We start from the raw sequence: 20,041 nt of genomic DNA, 5'->3' as shown, positions 1-20,041 counted from the left end.
TCAGCTTGGGAAGATATACCTGTTGTATATTTGTGTGTGTGTGTGTGTGTGTGTGCATGCCTGCTTGTCTGTGTGTAAGAGGTGTGGACGCTTAGTGCTACTCTAATCATCCCTAACCCTCTTACCTGAGCTCCCCCACAGAATGCCAGACCGAGGGAGACAACAGGCATGGTTAACTGTCTGGTCACAGATACACTCTAGCATGTGTAGCACCTGTTTTGTGTTCCTAACATGTAACATGCTGTTCCATGCCAAATGACTCCAATATGTAAACTGTATAACTAAACCAAGTTGTTCAACACAATTCTAATATGTACCATCTAGAGGAAGTGCTGCTATTATGGATGGATTGGTGCAACTTTCTCTCTATAGAAAAACACAAGACCGAATCATTCACGTAGCATGTCTTCAGATCTTAGGCAAGGTTAGTCATCATGCAAGTGTATTTCACTGTTGGTCAAAGTGGCACCTTTTCAGAGCTTTTATTGGTTAAAAGTTGGTTTATAGAGGTCAGCCTACCTGTCACGCAGTCTGGCTAGCATAAAACCTAGTCCTGTTGTGTAAAGAGGGTAATTGGCAGGACATGTGTGTGTATGCGTGTGTGTGTGTGTGTAAGCATATGGTTTGACTTTGCCAGTGTGGGTGGTGCTAAACCTTCCTCTTCCCAATCTCTTAATTAGCCTGACCTTGGCCTTAACGAGACCCGTCTCTAGCAGTGTGGTGTGTGTCTGTGTGTGCATTTGTACGTGTTTGCGTGCATGCGTGTGCGTGTGTTAATGAGACAAATATGTGAATACCTTGGCACGAAACAGCAATATTCCCTTATTTTGAAACTACTGCACAGACTATTTTACTTCGTTCTGACAGCGATGCAATTTTTTTGCTCTCTCAGAATGTCAACCACAGTTCCTCTTGCCTGCCTGTAAAACAATGACCATTACAAACCACAACAACAGCCAGACATGTCTTTAGCCGCTCAGTCACTTCAAGAACGACACCACAAGTCAGAATGGGGAGGAAAGCAGAGGAGAGAGAGTGTGAGGGAAAATACCAAACTAAAACCATGCCATTCTTTCAGCAGCTGGTTCTCACTATAGCTTGTATTTTTTATAAAAGCCTTCAAAATATTTCTCCCTGGAAACAGTTTGACTGGAAACCATTTTTATTCTACTTTACACATTTTAAGAGGTTTTATGAATGAGAACTTGTTTATTGTTATTATGATGATGATGATTATTATATAGGGAATGTGTGTATGAAGCTAAGTGATACAGGTATGCAGATATAGGATAGAAAAAGGGGTAAAATACCTACTGTTGCCACGTTACAGCATCCACAACAGAACCAGCGTTCTTCATGAATCTGGGAATAAAAACGCAAGAGATTCAGTTTACAGCATCACTGAGATACCAGTACTTCATTTTGGAATAAAACACAGACTTTTCATTAGTTTCATATGTCTTGGCTTCTTGACCAGGTTGTCAATGTGTGTGTATGTGTGTGCGCGTGTGTGATTCAGTGAGTGTGTGTATTTCTAACTGTTAAAGCCAAAGAGACACGTGAGAAACAAGACATGAGGACCGGGTAGTCTCAACCTGAAACTCTCCTTATTTGGGTCTGAGAGTCTTTCTGACATGTCCAGACTCTTCTGTCTAAACAGCTTGTCAGAAAGGCACTCTCACCAGTTAAAGATGTTTAGTCTTGGTTACATCTTTTAACTGACACCGATGTTACCGCCGTCCATTTGGCCTTTGTTTTCTTAAGCAGACAACTGTGGCAGACACACACACACACATGCACACACACCTGAGACAGAGGCTGTGACCGTGAGACAAAGTCAAACCAGGGGAAAGACCGGTCGGTCAAACCAGGGGAAAGACTGGTCAAACCAGGGGAAAGACCGGTCAAACCAGGGGAAAGACTGGTCAAACCAGGGGAAAGACTGGTCAGTCAAACCAGGGAAAGACTGGTCGGTCAAACCAGGGGAAAGACCGGTCGGTCAAACCAGGGGAAAGACCGGTCGGTCAAACCAGGGGAAAGACCGGTCGGTCAAACCAGGGGAAAGACCGGTCGGTCAAACCAGGGGAAAGACCGGTCGGTCAAACCAGGGGAAAGACTGGTCGGTCAAACCAGGGAAAAGACCGGTCGGTCAAACCAGGGAAAGACCAGTCAAACCATGGGAAAGACTGGTCAAACCAGGGGAAAGACCGGTCAAACCAGGGGAAAGACTGGTCAAACCAGGGGAAAGACTGGTCAAACCAGGGGAAAGACTGGTCAAACCAGGGGAAAGACCGGTGGAGGAAAAGGAGGAGAACAGAGAGGAGGAGTTAGAGGAGGAGTTAGAGGAGAACCTCCCTCATAATTCACAAAGACTCTCTAAATCCAACTCATCAGCTCAGCTATAGTAAGTAAGAGTTGTATAGTAGTAAGTATTGCTAACATAAATGTTATAACTATTGATGTGTACCTACAGAAAAGCACTAGCCAAAACATTGAGGTCAGGCATATCTATTTTTGCAGCCTTTATTATACTGAACTAAAATATAAACGCATCAATTTCAAAGATTTTACTGAGTTCCAGTTCATATAAGGAAATCAGTCAATTGAAATAAATAAATTAGGCTTTAATCTATGGATTTGTCATGACTGGGTGTTCAGGTATGCATCTGTTGGTCACAGATATCTTGGCTAGGGGTGTGGATCAGAAAACCAGTCAGTATCTGGTGTGACCACCACTTGCCTCATGCAGCGCGACATATCTCCACCACATAGAATTGATCAAGCTGTTGATTGCGGCCTGTGGAATGTTTATCCCACTCCTCTTCAATGGCTGTGCGAAGTTGCTTGATATTGGCGGGAACTGGAACATGCTGTCATACACGTCGATTCAGAGCATTCCAAACCTGCTCAATGTGTCACTCCCTGCCTATAGAGAGGCGTTTATTCTCCATTTCGGTTAGGCCAGGGTGTGACTAGGGTGGGCATTCTAGTTTCTGTATTTCTATGTTTTCTATTTCTTTGTTTTTGGCCGAGTGTGGTTCCCAATCAGAGGCAGCTGTCTATCGTTGGTAGCTGTCTATCGTGGGAATCATACTTAGGCAGCCATTTTCCCACCTGTGTTTTGTGGGTAGTTGTTTTCTGTATAGTTTATGCACCTTACAGAACTGTTTAGTTATTTTTCACTTTGTTATTTTGTTCAAGTGTTTTTGTTAATAAAGAATCATGAACACGTACCACGCTGCGTTTTGGTTCGATCCTCATTACGACAAGAGCCGTGACACAATGGGTGACATGTCTGGTGAGAATGCAGGCCATGGAAGAACTGGGACATTTTCAGCTTCCAGGAATTGTGTACAAATCCTTGTGACAGAGGGCCGTGCACTATCATACTAAAACATTAGGTGATGGAGGTGGATGAATGGCACGACAATGGGCCTCAGGATCTCGTGACGGTATTCATATTGCCATCGATAAAATGCAATTGTGTTCGTTGTCTGTAGCATCTCTGTGCATTCATATTGCCATCGATAAAATGCAATTGTGTTCGTTGTCTGTAGCTTGTGCCTTCCCATACCATAACTCCACCGCCACCATGGGGCACTCTGTACACAACATTAACGTCAGCAAACCACTCGCCCACTGGTTGGATGTACTGCCAAATTCTCTAAAAAATGTTGGAGGCGGTTTATGGTAGAGAAATTTACATTCAATTCTCTGGCAACAGCTCTCGTGAACCTTTCTGCAGTCAGATTGTCAAATGCACGCTCCCTCAAACCTTGAGACATCTGTGGCATTGTGTTGTGTGACAAAACGGATCATTTTAGAATGGCCTTTTATTGTCCCAGTACAAGGTGCACCTGTCTAATGATAATACTGTTTAATAATCTTCTTGGTATGCCACACTTGTCAGGTGGATGGATTATCTTGGCAAAGGAGAAATGCTCACAAACAGGGATGTTAACAAATGTCTGCACAAACTTTGAGAGAAATTTTGCGTTTTGTGTGTATGGAACATTTCTGAGATATTTTATTACAGATCATGAAACATGGGACCAACGTTTTACATGTTGCATTGATATTTTGTACAGTGTACATCCTAGAGGTATGCAAAAAAATGCTGCTCTGCCAAATACATATTTTTGGAGTGGAAAAAATCCACCATTTAACACATAACAAATCCAACAATTAACCTAACAAATCCACTACTTTTGGCAAGTCCCAATGGTGTGTCTAAGATAGAGGGGTGGAAATGTGTATAAGAGGACTAGACAAAGATTATCTGGTCTGTGAGAGAGAAGAGAGAGGAGAGAGGAGAGAGGAGAGAATAGAGAGCGAGGGGACAGGTGGGACATCGCTTGGCCACCTTATCAATCCACTGACACTCTATACAGCTGACAGCCTATTTAACTATACCAGGGCCTGGGACCATCAGACTGTAGGCTTCTACATAAACACTGGGCCTGTGTGAGTGTGTGTGTGTGTGTGTGTGTGTGTGTGTGTGTGTGTGTGTGTGTGTGTGTGTGTGCTTAAATCACATTTCCAAAAGATAACTCCATACCATAGTCCAGGACCTTGTAGTGTGTCCATATGGTGACAACGGTGTCAGTGAAACGACTCACCCATCGAGCAGCAGAATGGCGTTTTTGCGTGGTCGTCCAGCGTTCGGGCCCAAGAGGTGTGCTCGGCTATAGTAGCGTACAGACTGCAGTAACGTTCTCAGCAGGGTGTAGTCCTGGGCTAGCTGGGTACTGTTCACTGTCTGACCCATCATGCTACGGTAGCCATTAGGCTCTGGAGAGAGATGGAGAGAGGGACGAAATGAAAGGTCAGGAAAGTGATATAAACAGTATGATCCACCATTTCACAGCAACCCTTCCACTCTGGTGAAAGATGGAGAGAGGGACGAAATGAAAGGTCAGGAAAGTGATATAAACAGTATGATCCACCATTTCACAGCAACCATTCCACTCTGGTGAAAGATGGAGTCCAAATGGCAATCTTTAAAACAAATAGACATTTACTTCGATCTTCATTCAGGTTCATTTGTCAATACATTCTACCAGCTTATTTACCCAGCTGAATCCTGTTTCTGGAGAGCTTGACTTGGTCAGATAGTTTTCCACCTTGGGGGAGGATCTTTGCTCCATAAGTGAACAGTAGAAACACTTCAACACCATAACGTGTTGGGCTACTGACATTTTTATGTTGTCCTTGAATGGAACCCTATGTACACAGTAATACAGAAAGAGAGAGAGAGTCAGGCAATGTCCAACATATGTTCCTCTCAGTGCCCAGTATGTGCGCGTTAACTAAATTGTCATTATTGTAATGTTGCTGGAGGGAGGACTTGCCAGGAGAATGGGCCAAGATAACAGGGAGGTCCCCCACCTCCCTATTTCTATCCCTCTCTTTCTCTCTCTCTCTCCATCTGTGTTGATGGTCTCCGCCAGAAGGAGCCTCAATTTCCCCCCAAAATAAAAACACAGACCCCTATAGTTCCCCCCTGCTGGCCATACTGTTTGTGTCTGTCATATTGGCAGGTGTTCTCGGGTCAACCATGCACCACTGAGCAAGTAATCAGCTGTTACCTTCTCCTTTTTAAAACCACTCCATACTTGAGCATCCCGAAATACCCCCACCCTCCCTCTCTCTCTCTCTCTCCCCTCTCTCTCTCTCTCTCTCTCTCTTTCTCTCTCTCTCTCTCTCTCTCTCTCTCTCTCTCTCTCTCTCTCTCTCCCTCTCTCTCTCTCTCTCTCTCTCTCTCTCTCTCTCTCTCTCTCTCTCTCTCTCTCTCTCTCTCTCTCTCTCTCTCTCTCTCTCTCTCTCTCCTCTCTCTCTCTCTCTCTCTCTCTCTCTCTCTCTCTCTCTCTCTCTCTCTCTCTCTCTCTCTCTCTCTCTCTCTCTCTCCCTCTCTCTCTCTCTCTCTTTCCCTCTCTCTCTCTCTCTCTCTCTCTCTCTCTCTCTCTCTCTCTCTCTCTCTCTCTCTCTCTCTCTCTCTCTCTCTCTCTCTCTCTCTCTCTCTCTCTCTCTCTCTCTCTCTCTCTCTCTCTCTCTCTCTCTCTCTCTCTCTCTCTCTCTCTCCCCTCTCTCTCTCTCTCTCTCTCCCCTCTCTCTCTCTCTCTCTCTCTCTCTCTCTCTCTCTCTCTCTCTCTCTCTCTCTCTCTCTCTCTCTCTCTCTCTCTCTCTCTCTCTAAAAATGTCAGTGTAGAATGGATAAATACATATAATTTTCATGAACAATACTGCTACACTCATAAAGGTGTTAGAAATGGTTTCATAAAGGTGTTAGAAATGGTTTCATAAAGGTGTTAGAAATGGTTTCATAAAGGTGTTAGAAATGGTTTCATAAAGGTGTTAGAAATTGTTTCATAAAGGTGTTAGAAATGGTTTCATGAAGGTGTTCGGGATGCGTTGTGTATACACTTCAAGTACAGTGTTACCTAATGTTTTATAATTCTACTGTATTAAATAGCATAAATGATATAATATATAGTATATAATGTTGTATAGATACTGACCGTTGCCCAGTTCCCAGGAGATGTTGTATTTCTTCCCGGCGCTGTATTTGAGGAGGCTGAGTGCTGAGGAGGAGTTCCAGGAGGAGTCAGGGTTTCTCTGCTGGGCGTTGAGCCCAAGGACCAGATGCAGACCAGCACACTCGGCAAAGTTGTACAGTTTGTCTAAAGACCTGGCTGGGAGCAAACCAGACGCAGTTGTAACTTTGTTTCTTTTCTAAATATTTGAGGTAACTGTCAATCATATTGTGGCCGGGCTATCTTTATTTAATTATTTATAAACATTGAAAACAGATATGGGACATTTCTCTTATGCTAGGTAAAACTCTAGAAAACTGTGCCCCATCTCTTCCCTCTCTCTCTCTCTCTTCTATAAATTTATAAACTGAAAACAGATATGGGACATTTCTTTCCCTAGAGTAAAACTAGCTAGAAAAACTGTGCCCTGTCTAACATCTGGACCTAACCCCTCCTACTATAGGATCTGGTTGGGAACTCCACTTAGATCTAGATTCATTTTTGACTGTGGGAATCATCTCTACAAAACCTCTCTCACAGATTTCTGAGCCTGAAACTAAGTGATCTAAACTCTCTGAAAGTACACCTGTTCCTCTCTAACCTTTAACCTCTTTAATCTGAGCCTGACTCATCATCTAAACTCTACAGTACTACAGTCCACTTTACCTAACCTCTCAATCTGAGCCTGACTCATCATCTAAACTCTACAGTACTACTACCTAACCCCTCAATCTGAGCCTGACTCATCATCTAAACTCTACAGTACTACAGTCTTACCTAACCCCTCAATCTGAGCCTGACTCATCATCTCTCTACAGTACTACAGTCCACCTTACCTAACCCCTCAATCTGAGCCTGACTCATCATCTAAAACTACAGTACTACAGTCCACTTTACCTAACCCCTCAATCTGAGCCTGACTCATCATCTAAACTCTATAGTACTACAGTCCACCTTACCTAACCTCTCAATCTGAGCCTGACTCATCATCTAAACTCTAAAAATGTCAGTGTAGAATGGATAAATACATATAATTTTCATGAACAATCCACTGCTACACTCATAAAGGTGTTAGAAATGGTTTCATAAAGGTGTTAGAAATGGTTTCATAAAGGTGTTAGAAATGGTTTCATAAAGGTGTTAGAAATGGTTTCATAAAGGTGTTAGAAATGGTTTCATCTAAAGGTGTTAGAAATGGTTTCATAAAGGTGTTAGAAATGGTTTCATAAAGGTGTTAGAAATGGTTTCATAAAGGTGTTAGAAATGGTTTCATAAAGGTGTTAGAAATGGTTTCATAAAGGTGTTAGAAATTGTTTCATAAAGGTGTTAGAAATGGTTTCATGAAGGTGTTCGGGATGCGTTGTGTATACACTTCAAGTACAGTGTTACCTAATGTTTTATAATTCTACTGTATTAAATAGCATAAATGATATAATATATAGTATATAATGTTGTATAGATACTGACCGTTGCCCAGTTCCCAGGAGATGTTGTATTTCTTCCCGGCGCTGTATTTGAGGAGGCTGAGTGCTGAGGAGGAGTTCCAGGAGGAGTCAGGGTTTCTCTGCTGGGCGTTGAGCCCAAGGACCAGATGCAGACCAGCACACTCGGCAAAGTTGTACAGTTTGTCTAAAGACCTGGCTGGGAGCAAACCAGACGCAGTTGTAACTTTGTTTCTTTTCTAAATATTTGAGGTAACTGTCAATCATATTGTGGCCGGGCTATCTTTATTACAAATAATTATTTATAAACATTGAAAACAGATATGGGACATTTCTTTTCCAGTATGCTAGGTAAAACTAGCTAGAAAAACTGTGCCCTGTCTAACATCTGGACCTAACCCCTCCTACTATAGGATCAGTGGTGGTGGGAACTCCACATTAGATGGCTAGATTCATTTTTGACTGTGGGAATATATGTAGCTACAAAACCTATCACAGATTTAATGATTTATCGAAACTAAGTGATCCCGACTCGTTCTGAAAAACACCTGTTCCTAGTTCTAACCTTTAACCTCTTTAATCTGAGCCTGACTCATCATCTAAACTCTACAGTACTACAGTCCACTTTACCTAACCCCGTCAATCTGAGCCTGACTCATCATCTAAACTCTACAGTACTACAGTCCACTTTACCTAACCCCGTCAATCTGAGCCTGACTCATCATCTAAACTACAGTACTACAGTCCACCTTACCTAACCCCGTCAATCTGAGCCTGACTCATCATCTAAACTACAGTACTACAGTCCACCTTACCTAACCCCATCAATCTGAGCCTGACTCATCATCTAAACTCTACAGTACTACAGTCCACCTTACCTAACCCCGTCAATCTGAGCCTGACTCATCATCTAAACTCTACAGTACTACAGTCCACTTTACCTAACCCCGTCAATCTGAGCCTGACTCATCATCTAAACTCTATAGTACTACAGTCCACCTTACCTAACCCCGTCAATCTGAGCCTGACTCATCATCTAAACTCTATAGTACTACAGTCCACCTTACCTAACCCCGTCAATCTGAGCCTGACTCATCATCTAAACTCTACAGTACTACAGTCCACCTTACCTAACCCCGTCAATCTGAGCCTGACTCATCATCTAAACTACAGTACTACAGTCCACTTTACCTAACCCCGTCAATCTGAGCCTGACTCATCATCTAAACTCTACAGTACTACAGTCCACCTTACCTAACCCCGTCAATCTGAGCCTGACTCATCATCTAAACTCTACAGTACTACAGTCCACCTTACCTAACCCTGTCAATCTGAGCCTGACTCATCATCTAAACTCTACAGTACTACAGTCCACCTTACCTAACCCCGTCAATCTGAGCCTGACTCATCATCTAAACTACAGTACTACAGTCCACCTTACCTAACCCCGTCAATCTGAGCCTGACTCATCATCTAAACTCTACAGTACTACAGTCCACCTTACCTTTATTGTTTCATTTATGTTGACTAAGTGATAATTTAACTGGATGATAATTCCAACCATACATAACACCAGGCCTATACAACGCCCAGGGGAGGACTTGAGGGTGTGTGTGTGTGTGTGTGTGTGTGTGTGTGTGTGTGACGTGTCCTGATGGATATCCCAGCCTGCTGATGAAGACCAGGTGAAGGGCATAGCTGAACGGCAGCCTGCTGAGCAGATATGACAATAAAATAAATCATGAGTGAAAAGTCCAGAAAGAAACTTTCTCTAAAGATATGTATGAACTTGATATGGTTCAAGAGGCTGTGTTTTATATGTGTAAAATGACATAGGTCTGTCCACAGATGGTGAAGTAATGCCCTTGACATGTGAAATGTCAGTGTGTGTGTGTGCGTGTGAAGTCCCTAAAGGGGGTCTCATCGTTTCTCCCTCCTAGGTCCAGATCCAGAAAGACTGATTTATATTCTCATTAGAGTCCCCTGCCGAGATGGAGTCTTTGAAGCACACACACGCAACACACACACACACAATGCACCCTACATAGGGAGCTGTTATATCACTCTTTATACCATTTATACAGTATGACATTAGTTTATAGATGATTTGTGAAGCATTTCTATTGTGATTAAGAAGACTTTATGTATACTATGTAAAGCCTTAATAAGTTGTATTTTGTTTAAAGTGGGACCAAGTTTAACAATCAATAATCAATCCAGACTTATTGAGATAAATGGTACATTAGAGATTAAGCAGCCAGGGTCTCTGGAAACCAGCAGCTATTGTTTCTGGAAACCTCTGATGTTACTCCCTAAAGGATTTCTGTAGTTCCTGCGAGTGTTTCATCATTTGCAGACACACACATACACACGCACATGCACACGCACAAACACACAAAAACACACATACTACAGCTCCGAGTGCTGCTCATATTCCCCAGACTATCCCTGCTAAAAGCATTATTCCAAATATCAATCCAGGACTTGGCGAGAACTGATGTAAGGAATTCTCTCTCTGTCAATATAATTTGTCAACATATGACAGCTCAATGCTTTGTTAAGGCGAGCACATTTATCAGCTTCTAAAGATTCAAATTCAGAACCAAAGCCCTGAATTAAACGATACAATATGGGGGATGAATAATGCAGCCATTTTGTCAATGCAGAAACTTCAGATAACAATGACCTCTAGCTGTCACACAGATGTATATGTCGTGCTTTTTACATATCATTTAGTTAGCCATGTGAATCTATTCTATTATATTACACTGTGTTTCTATTCAATTATATTTCATTGTGTTTCCATTCAACTATATTATATTATATTCCATTGTGCTTCTATTCAATTATATTATATTATATTATATTACATTGTGTTTCTATTCAATTATATTGTGTTATATTCCATTGTGTTTCTATTCAACTATATTATATTATATTCCATTGGGTTTCTATTCAATTATATTTTGTACAGTAAGTAGTATGCTAAATGACTGAAGTAAATGCAACCCAAAAAGCCGAAGCCACAGACCCAGTTTGTGCTGTGCTGGTGACACTGTCTGGGATTTATTTAGAATTCAAGGCACACTTAAACAGCATGGCTACCACAGCATTCTGCAGCAATACGCCATCCCATCTGGTTTGCGCTTAGTGGGACTATAATTTGTTTTTCAACAGGACAATGACCCAACACACCTCCAGGCTGTGTAAGGGATATTTGACCAAGAAGGAGAGTAATGGAGTGCTGCATCAGATGACCTGTCCTCCACAATCCCCTGACCTCAACCCAACTGAGATGGTTTGGGATTAGTTGGGCCGCAGAGTGAAGGAAAAGCAGCCAACAAGTGCTCAGCATATGTGGGAACTCCTTCAAGACTGTTGGAAAAGCAAATTGAGAGAATGCCAAGAGTGTGAAAGGCTGTCATCAAGGCAAAAGGTGGCTACTTTGAAGAATCTCAAATATAAAATATATTTGGATTTGTTTAACACTGTTTTGGTTACTACATGATTCCATATGTGTTATAGTTTTGATGTCTTCACTATTATTCTACAATGTAGACATTGTAAAAATAAAGAAAAATCCTTGAATGAGTGGGTGTGTCCAAACTTTTGATTGGTACTGTATACAAAGGTATGTGGACACCTCTTCAAATTAGGGAATTTGTCTATTTCAGCCACTATTTCAGCCAGGTGTATAAAATTAAGCACACAGCCATGCAATCTCCGTAGACAAACATCGACACTGAAGAGCTCAGTGACTTTCAACGTGGCACCGTTATAGGATTCCACCTGTCTAACAAGTCAGTTAATCAAATTGTTTATTTATTTTAATTTTTAACTTTATTTAACTAGGCAAGTCAGTTAAGAACAAATTCGTATTTACAATGACAGCCTAGGAGCAGTGGGTTAACTGCCTTGTTCAGGGGCATAACGACAGATTTTTACCTTGTCAGCTCGGGGATTTCGATCTAGCAACCTTTCGGTTACTGGCCCAAAACTCTAACTACTAGGATACCTGCCGTGCCCTTATGCCCTGCTAGAGCTGCTCCGGTCAACTGTAAGTGCTGTTATTGTGAAGTGGAAACATCTAGGAGCAACAACGGCTCAGCTGCGAAGTGGTAGGCCACACTAGCTCACAGAACGGGACCGCCGAGTGCTGAACTGCTTAGCGTGTAAAGAAATTTGTCCTTAGTTGCAACACGCACTATCGAGTTCCAAACTACCTCTGGTAGCAACGTCAGCACAATAACTTTTTGTTGGGCACTTCATGAAATGGGTTTTCATGGCCGAGCAGCCGCACACAAGCCTAAGATCAACATGCACAATGCCAAGCGTCAGCTGGGGTGGTGTAAAGCTTGGCATTGTGCATGTTGATCTTAGGCTTGTGTGCGGCTGCTCGGCCATGAAAACCTATTGGACCCTGGAGCAGTGGAAGCGCTTTTTCTAGAGTGATGAATCACACTTCACCATCTGGCAGTCCACGGATGAATCTGGGTTTGGCGGATGCCAGGAGGACACTACCTGCCCCAATGCGTGTTGCCAATTGTAAAGTTTGGTTGAGGTGGAATAATGGGCCCCTTAATTCCAGGGAAGGGAAATCTTAACGCCACAGTCAACAATGACATTCTAGATGATTCTGTGCTTCCACCTTTGTAGCAACAGTTTTTGGAAGGCCCTTTCCTGTTTCAGCATGACAATGCACCCGTGCACAAAGCGAGGTCCATACAGAAATGGTTGGTCAAGATCAGCGTGGAAGAGCTTGACTGTCCTGCACAGAGCCCTGACCTCAACACCTTTGGAGTTAATTGAAACGCCGACTGCGAACCAGGCCTAATCGCTCAACATCAGTGCCCGACCTCACCAATGCTCTTGTGGCTGAACGATTTTGCAAGTCCCCCGCAGCAATGTTCCTACATCTAGTGGAAAGCCTTCCCAGAAGAGCAAAGGCTGTTAAAGCAGCAAAGCGGAGGACCAAATCCATATTAATGACCATGATTTTGGAACGAGCAGCTGTCAACATACTTTTGGTCATGTAGTGTAGCAGCACCATGGAGTACAGAGGTCTGGAGCATCGTCTGGTGCCATGCCTCAATTCTAAATTTATACACACACACACACACACACACACACACACACACACACACACACACACACACACACACACACACAACACACACACACACACACACACACACACACACAACAACACACACACACACATACACACAACCACACACACACACACACACACACACTGTCTTGAGTGAGTGCCTCGCAAGTCTGCAATTACTCTATTCTGGCAGCCATAGCTACTACAAGGAGTATAGAGATTATCCCAAACAAGAGAAATTGAACCTGAAAAATGTGTTGTGTCATTAGAATGGACTAAATGCGCCGCATGCTTTCCAGCCAAAACAGTTCGGAAGAGTTTGTGCATTTCAGCTGCTCGGGCACACAACATTTTTTTCTGGAGGCAAGCCGTAGTCGGTAGCTGAAGTATGTGCCCCTTCGTTGGTGATTGATCAATAAAGTCTTTGTTGTCATTCAACGAGAGATTACTCGATTTCGTGCGAATGTTTTCTTTGAATAATACTGCACCAAACATCTTATATGTAAAATTGCACGACTCCTCTGCAAAAAACGTCAAATTGAATGATCTTAGATTAATTCTGACTACTTCTCGCTTTTCAAGCGAAGGTCATTTTAAGGCAGTATGCAAGCACACTAGCTTAGTTCGCCTAGGCGCCAGTCGAACTGAAGCCTTAACACTCACTGTTCAATAGTAGCTTGGCCAGGGAAGCCCAGTAATAGTGGAGACATGTCTCCAGTTTACGGCATGGTTCAGTGATTAAGCATTGTAATGATTTAGTAGTTGGAAATGTGTCAATGAAACCAGGGACATACAAACAACATAAATGTCTACCGTTCTGTTTCTACAGTTAAAGTGATACTTGCAATACTACCTGATTTACAACCGTATGCATACAATGTGAAAGTGCAATCCACACTTTCGTTTTGTTTGTTGAGCCCTTGCCTCTTTTCTACCTATCTAACATACAATACAACGTGTTATTTACACAGTCATGTAATAGTGGAATAGGGTTATTGGACCAGATGAGTTTGAACTGAAATATAGTGACGTTGGCTTGGACAGGAGATCTCTTGTATTTACCACCTGTTCAATAGCTGCTACAGTCACTACACACACACACACACACACACACACTTCACAACAGCCTAATAGCACCAATTACAACAGCTACAGTGTATTCGGAAAGTATTCAGACTACATGACTGTTTACACATTTTGCTATGTTATAGGCTCATTCTAAAATGTATTAAATAGTCCCCCCCCCTCATCAATCTACACACAATAGCCCATAATGAAAAGCAAAAAAAGGTTTTTAGACATTTTTGCAAATGTATCATTTTTTAAAATGAAATATTACATTTGCATCAGTATTCAGACCCTTTACTCAGCACTTTGTTGAAGCACCTTTGGCAACGATTGCAGCCTCGAGTCTTCTTGGGTATGACGCTACAAGCTTGGCACACCTGTATTTGGTGAGTTCCTCCCCTTCTTCTCTGCAGATCCTCTCAAACTCTGCCAGGTTGGATGGGGAGTGTCGCTGCACAGCTATTTTCAGGTCGCTCCAGAGATGTTCGATCGGGTTCTAGTCCGGGCTTTGGCTGGGCCACTCAAGGACATTCAGAGACTTGTCCCGAAGCTACTCCTGCATTGTCTTGGTTTTGTGCTTAGGGTTGTTGTTCTGTTGGAAGGTGTACCTTCACCCCAGTCTGAGGTCCTGAGCGCTCTGGACCAGGTTTTCATTAAGGATCTCTCTATACTTTGCTCCGTTCTTTGCCTTGATCCTGACTAGTTTCCCAGTCCCTACTGCTGAAAAACATCCCCACAGCATGATGCTGCCACCACCATGCTTCACCGTAGGGACGGTGCCAGGTTTCCTCCAGACATGACACTTGGCATTCAGGCCAAATAGTTCAATCTTGGTTTCATCAGACCAGCAAATCTTGTTTCTCATGGTCTGAGAGTCTTTTGGTGCCTTTTGGTAAACTCCAAGCAGGCTGTCATGTGCATTTTACTGAGGAGTGGCTTCCATCTGGCCACTCTACCATAAAGGCCTGATTGGTGGAGTGCTGGAGAAAGGGTTGTCCTTCTGGAAGGTTCTTCCATCTCCACAGATGAACGCTGGAACTCTTTCAGTGAGACCATTGGGTTCTTGGTCACCTCCCTGACCAAGGCCCTTCTCCCCATTTACTTAGTTTGGCCAGGTGGACAGCTCTAGGAAGAGTCTTGGTGGTTCCAAACTTCTTCCAATTAAGAATGATGGAGGCCACTGTGTTCTTGTGGACCTTAAATGCTGCAGGCATTTTTTGGTACCCTTCCCCAGGTCTGTGCCTCGACACAATCCTGTCTCGGAGCTCTACGGACAATTCCTTTGACCTCATGGCTTGGTTTTTGCTCTGACATGCACTGTCAACTGTGGGACTTTATATAGGCAGGTATGTGCCTTTCCAAATCATGTCCAATCAATTGAATTTACCACAGGTGGACTACAATCAAGTTGTAGAAACATCTCAAGGAGGATCAATGGAAACATGATGCACCTGAGTTCAATTTTGAGTCTCATAGCAAAGGGTCTGAACACTTACATAAATAGGGCATTTCTGTTGTTTTTTAAAATACATTTGCAAACATAAAAAAACTATTTTCACTTGTCATTATGGGCTATTGTTTGTTGAATGATGAGGACATTATTTTATTTTATACATTTTAGAATAAGGCTGTAAAGTAACAAAATGTGGAAAAAGTCAAGGACTCAGGGCATTCAGCAAGGATTCTTTCTCACACTTACACTCTTTCTCCCTGTCTCTGTCTCTCTCTCTCTATCATACACCCTCTTTCACCATCACAAACATACTGTGCAGTTTCTTTCTTACTCTCTGTCTCCCTCTCTCTTTCGAATCCTGCTGGTCATTCTATCACTCCCTCACTCTCTCCTCCCCCATGAAAAGTCATCAGACTGAGTTTTGTCTGTTCTCTGTGTGCCTCTGTTTCTTATTTCATCCAGAAACACAGTGATTTCCCACCAGGCAAACATGTCAAGCTGGATGTTCTGACCCCCCAAAAAATACACACACGTGCACACTCGCGAGCACACATATACACACACAGCCTTGAGCAGAGGGTTCTGGTTCATTTTAAGCCCAGATCAAACCTCAGCCCTTGAGGAACCGCTGCAGACAGGAGAGACGACTGTTTAGAGAAATTAATTGGAAACATTTTTTTACATTTCTTTATGATTTCAATATGACTTTCCAAAGCCTGGATTTTGCAGCCAAATTACGTTACAGGAATAATGTGTGTGTGTTGTGTTGTGTTGTGTTGTGTGTGTGTGTGTGTGTGTGTGTGTGTGTGTGTGTGTGTGTGTGTGTGTGTGTGTGTGTGTGTGTGTGTGTGTGTGTGTGTGTGTGGTGTGTGTGTGTGTGTGTGTGTGTGTGTGTGTGTGTGTGTGTGTGTGTGTGTGTGTGTGTGTGTGTGTGTGTGTGTGTGTGTGTGTGTGTGTGTGTGTGTGTGTGTGTGTGCGCGTATGTTGATGCTAGTTGGTTACAGCTGACTGGGGAAAAGACAGGCATTCTTAAACTTCAATATGGTTGAACATTATCCCGCAAAAAGAGGTTGGAGAGAAAACAGTGACCGTTACATGAATTAATTATTTAATTCTTTCACACAAATTCACTCACTATTGTGCACACACATACACCAATTCCAACAGTAGCTTACAATAACTGCAGCCTGACAGAGCAAATAAGAATACAGTGGGGAAAGCAAAGACCTCTGACGAGCCATCAAACATCCAAAGTATCAATACAGGACTATGCTCAAATCCTACTATGCTGCCTCTGACAATCGACAGATGTGGCAGGGCTTGCAAACTATCATGGATTACAAAGAGAAACCCAACCGCGAGCTGCCCAATGACGAGAGCTTACCAGACGAGCTTAATGCCTTTTATGCTCACTTTGAGGCAAGCAACACTGAACCATGAATGAGAGCACCAGCTGTTGTGACAAACACTCTCCAAAGCCGATGTGAGTAAGACCTTTAAACAGGTTAACATTCTCAAGGACGCGGTGCCAGACAGAATACCAGGACATATACTCAGAGCATGTTCTGATCAGCTAGCAAGTGCCTTCACTGACATTTTCAACCAATCCCTGACCAGGTCTGTAATAACAACTTGTTTCAAGCAGACAGAAATAATCCCCGAACCCAAGAAGTATATCGCCCCGTTGCACTTTATAGCCATGAAATGCTTTGAAAGGCTTACATCAACACTATCATCCCAGACACCCTGGACCTACTTCAATTCGCATACCGCACCAACAGATCCAAAGATGACGCAATCTCTATTGCACTTCACCCACCTTGACAAAAGGAATACTTATGTAAGAATGCTGTTCATTGTTTACAGCACAGCATTCAATGCCATAGTCCCCTCCAAGCTCATCATCAAGCTCAGGACCCTGGGACTGATCAACTCCCTCTGCAACTGGTTCCTGGTGGGCACCCCCAGGTGGTGAGGGTAGGCAACAACACATCCTCCATGCTGACTATCAACACAGGGGAACCACAGGGGTGTGTGCTTTGTCCCTTCCTATACTTCCTGTTCACCCACAACTGCGTGGCTGCGCACAACTCCAACACCTGATGACACAACGGTGGTAGGACTGATAACCGATGACAACGAGCCAGCCTATAGGGAGTAAGTCAGAGACCTAGCAGTGTGGTGCCAGGACTACAACCTCTCCCTCAACATCAACAAGACAAAGGATCTGATGGTGGACTACAGGAAACGGAGGGGCAAGCACGCCCCCATCCACATCGATGGGACTGTAGTGGAGCGGGTCGAGAGCTTCAAGTTCCTCAGTGTCCACATTACTAAGGGATTAACAGACACAACCACAAAGTTGTGAAGAGGGCACGACAGCACCTCTTCCCCCTCAGGAGGCTGAAAAGTTTTGGCATGGGCCCTCAGATCCTCAAAAAGTTGTACAGCTTCACCATTGAGAGCATCTTGAGTGACTGAATCACCGCTTGGTACGTCAACCGCAAGGCACCAGGCCTGAAGACGCCACAGAGGATGATGAAAACTCAAATTGCTGAAATAAGTCAATAAGTCAATGAATGGCATAGCTGCCTCAATTATCTTGTACCCATGCACATCGACTCGGTACTGATACTCCCTATATATAACCATGTTATTTTTACTCTTTGGTGTCATTATTTACTGTGTATTAATTCCTGGTGCCACTATTTCTATATATTTATGTTTTATCTTTAACTCTCCATTGTTGGTAAAGGACCCGTAAGTAAGCATTTCACTCTTAGTCTACACCTGTTGTTTACGAAGCATGTGACAAATAATATTTGATTGGATTGATTTGACAGCTGCTCTAAGTCATTAGTTAGCTATATGTGTCAAAATAAAACCTATTATGGACGACCTTGCCAAGTCCGAACGGTTACCGCACTCAGTACATAAAGCTGATATCCTTTCTGTTTGTGAGGAAAGGTATTGCAGTAAAAGACCTTGTAGCTGAGCTGAGCCACGAAATTCAATAAGCATCCATTAAAGAGAGGACCTAGAGTTTTCCATCTATCAACAACTTAATACTAATGTTGACATCTCACTCTACTTACATTTATCTCAACATCTGTCACTACCACACAGGTAGGCCTTTCCAATGGAATCACTCTGCTATTTATTGTACAGACTCTCTGTGGTCTTCAAACCTGGTAGGTCAAACCACTTGTGTATTTTGGATAAAAGAATGTAAGCTACGTGGGCACCTGTTTTCAATTCAGTCAAGCCAGACAGAGCTGTGTGTTTGTTTCCATGTCTGTGGATTTGCTTCAAGTAGACTAGTGTGTGGCCTCTTCCTCCGTTTCTGGTGTGTGTGTGTGTGCGTGTGTTTGTGTGTGCGTGTGTGTGTGTGTGTGTGTGTGTGTTGGGCAGTGACATGTTAACATCTGAGATGAAGACACTTCCACACACGTTTATGTACACAAATCAGTCATCCACTGAGGCCAGCTTGTCTCAGGCCGAGGACTGCCCAGTGTGTGTGTGTGTGTTTTCTCTCATGAGAAAAACAAAGTGTTCCTTTGTTGTTGGTTGCTCAAAATCAGGCTAGGCGTTGGGTCTATCTGTCTATGTGTGAAGAAGCCAATATCATAACATTACAAAGTTTATCTTAAAATGTTGCATTTGTCTGAAATTTGTCCTCAAAGACCAGATGATATGGCATTATTTTTTTATTCAACCGTTTTAACTACAGCATTGATCACTACACTGGGGTGTCTGGCAACATCAGTAACAGTCAGACAAAAATAAATAAATAGCGATCGTGGCAAATGAAAGGGTCCATAGTGTTTCGGGAGATGCAGGTAGTCATTGTCTATGTGGTAGTCCTTGGTCTCAGGATTTGCAGGAGTTTAACTGTATGTAAAAAGGAGATGATTTCCTGGCTTGACTAAGTCTACTCATGGACTAAAAAACTGCTTGATGGAGAAATTCCTGCTGAAAGTAGACCATAATCACACAGTGGAATTTACACATCACAACCTGGGACACCAGGGGCTAGAATCAGAGGTGACAGTGAGATGACCACACCTGACAGTTTTACTAACACAAATTAGTCACACTGACGCCTTCAAAGAGCCTCCTCTTAAAGCCTCAAACACTTATCCGATTATCTCTAGCCCCTAACAAACACATCTCTCCCACTATACACATGTCTGTGATTGCTCAATAATTGTAAAGGAGCAGTCAAGGAGAGGTCCAGCAGGAGAATCACCCAGAGGCTTTTTACACCAGAGCATCAAAGAGTTTCACCTGAAAACCTCCATATAATGCCTGAAGCTCTTCACATGGGAGCTCAGGAAAACAGCAGAAACAAAAAACAACAAACACATATAGTGCCTTCAGAATGTATTCAGGCCCCTTGATTTTCTCCACATTTTTTACGTTACAGCCTTATTTG

General features: G+C 43.0%; 1 protein-coding gene across 1 annotated transcript in view; it reads right to left on the bottom strand.

Annotated features, from left to right (window-relative positions):
- Positions 1-20,041, bottom strand: part of LOC112260982 (inactive heparanase-2-like) — a 117,166-nt gene that overhangs the window by 51,958 nt on the left and 45,167 nt on the right. Inside the window, exons 4-7 of the mRNA XM_042328339.1 lie at positions 8,001-8,174; positions 6,519-6,692; positions 4,620-4,791; positions 1,315-1,362 (exon numbers count right to left, since the gene is read on the bottom strand). Coding sequence (XP_042184273.1) covers positions 1,315-1,362; positions 4,620-4,791; positions 6,519-6,692; positions 8,001-8,174 — 568 coding nt within the window. The remainder of the gene's footprint in view (positions 1-1,314; positions 1,363-4,619; positions 4,792-6,518; positions 6,693-8,000; positions 8,175-20,041) is intronic.

This window comes from Oncorhynchus tshawytscha, linkage group LG01, assembly GCF_018296145.1.
Source record: "Oncorhynchus tshawytscha isolate Ot180627B linkage group LG01, Otsh_v2.0, whole genome shotgun sequence".
NCBI lineage: Eukaryota > Metazoa > Chordata > Actinopteri > Salmoniformes > Salmonidae > Oncorhynchus > Oncorhynchus tshawytscha.
The sequence above is the reverse complement of the archived record's forward strand: the minus strand, read 5'-3'. Positions and strand labels throughout refer to the sequence as shown.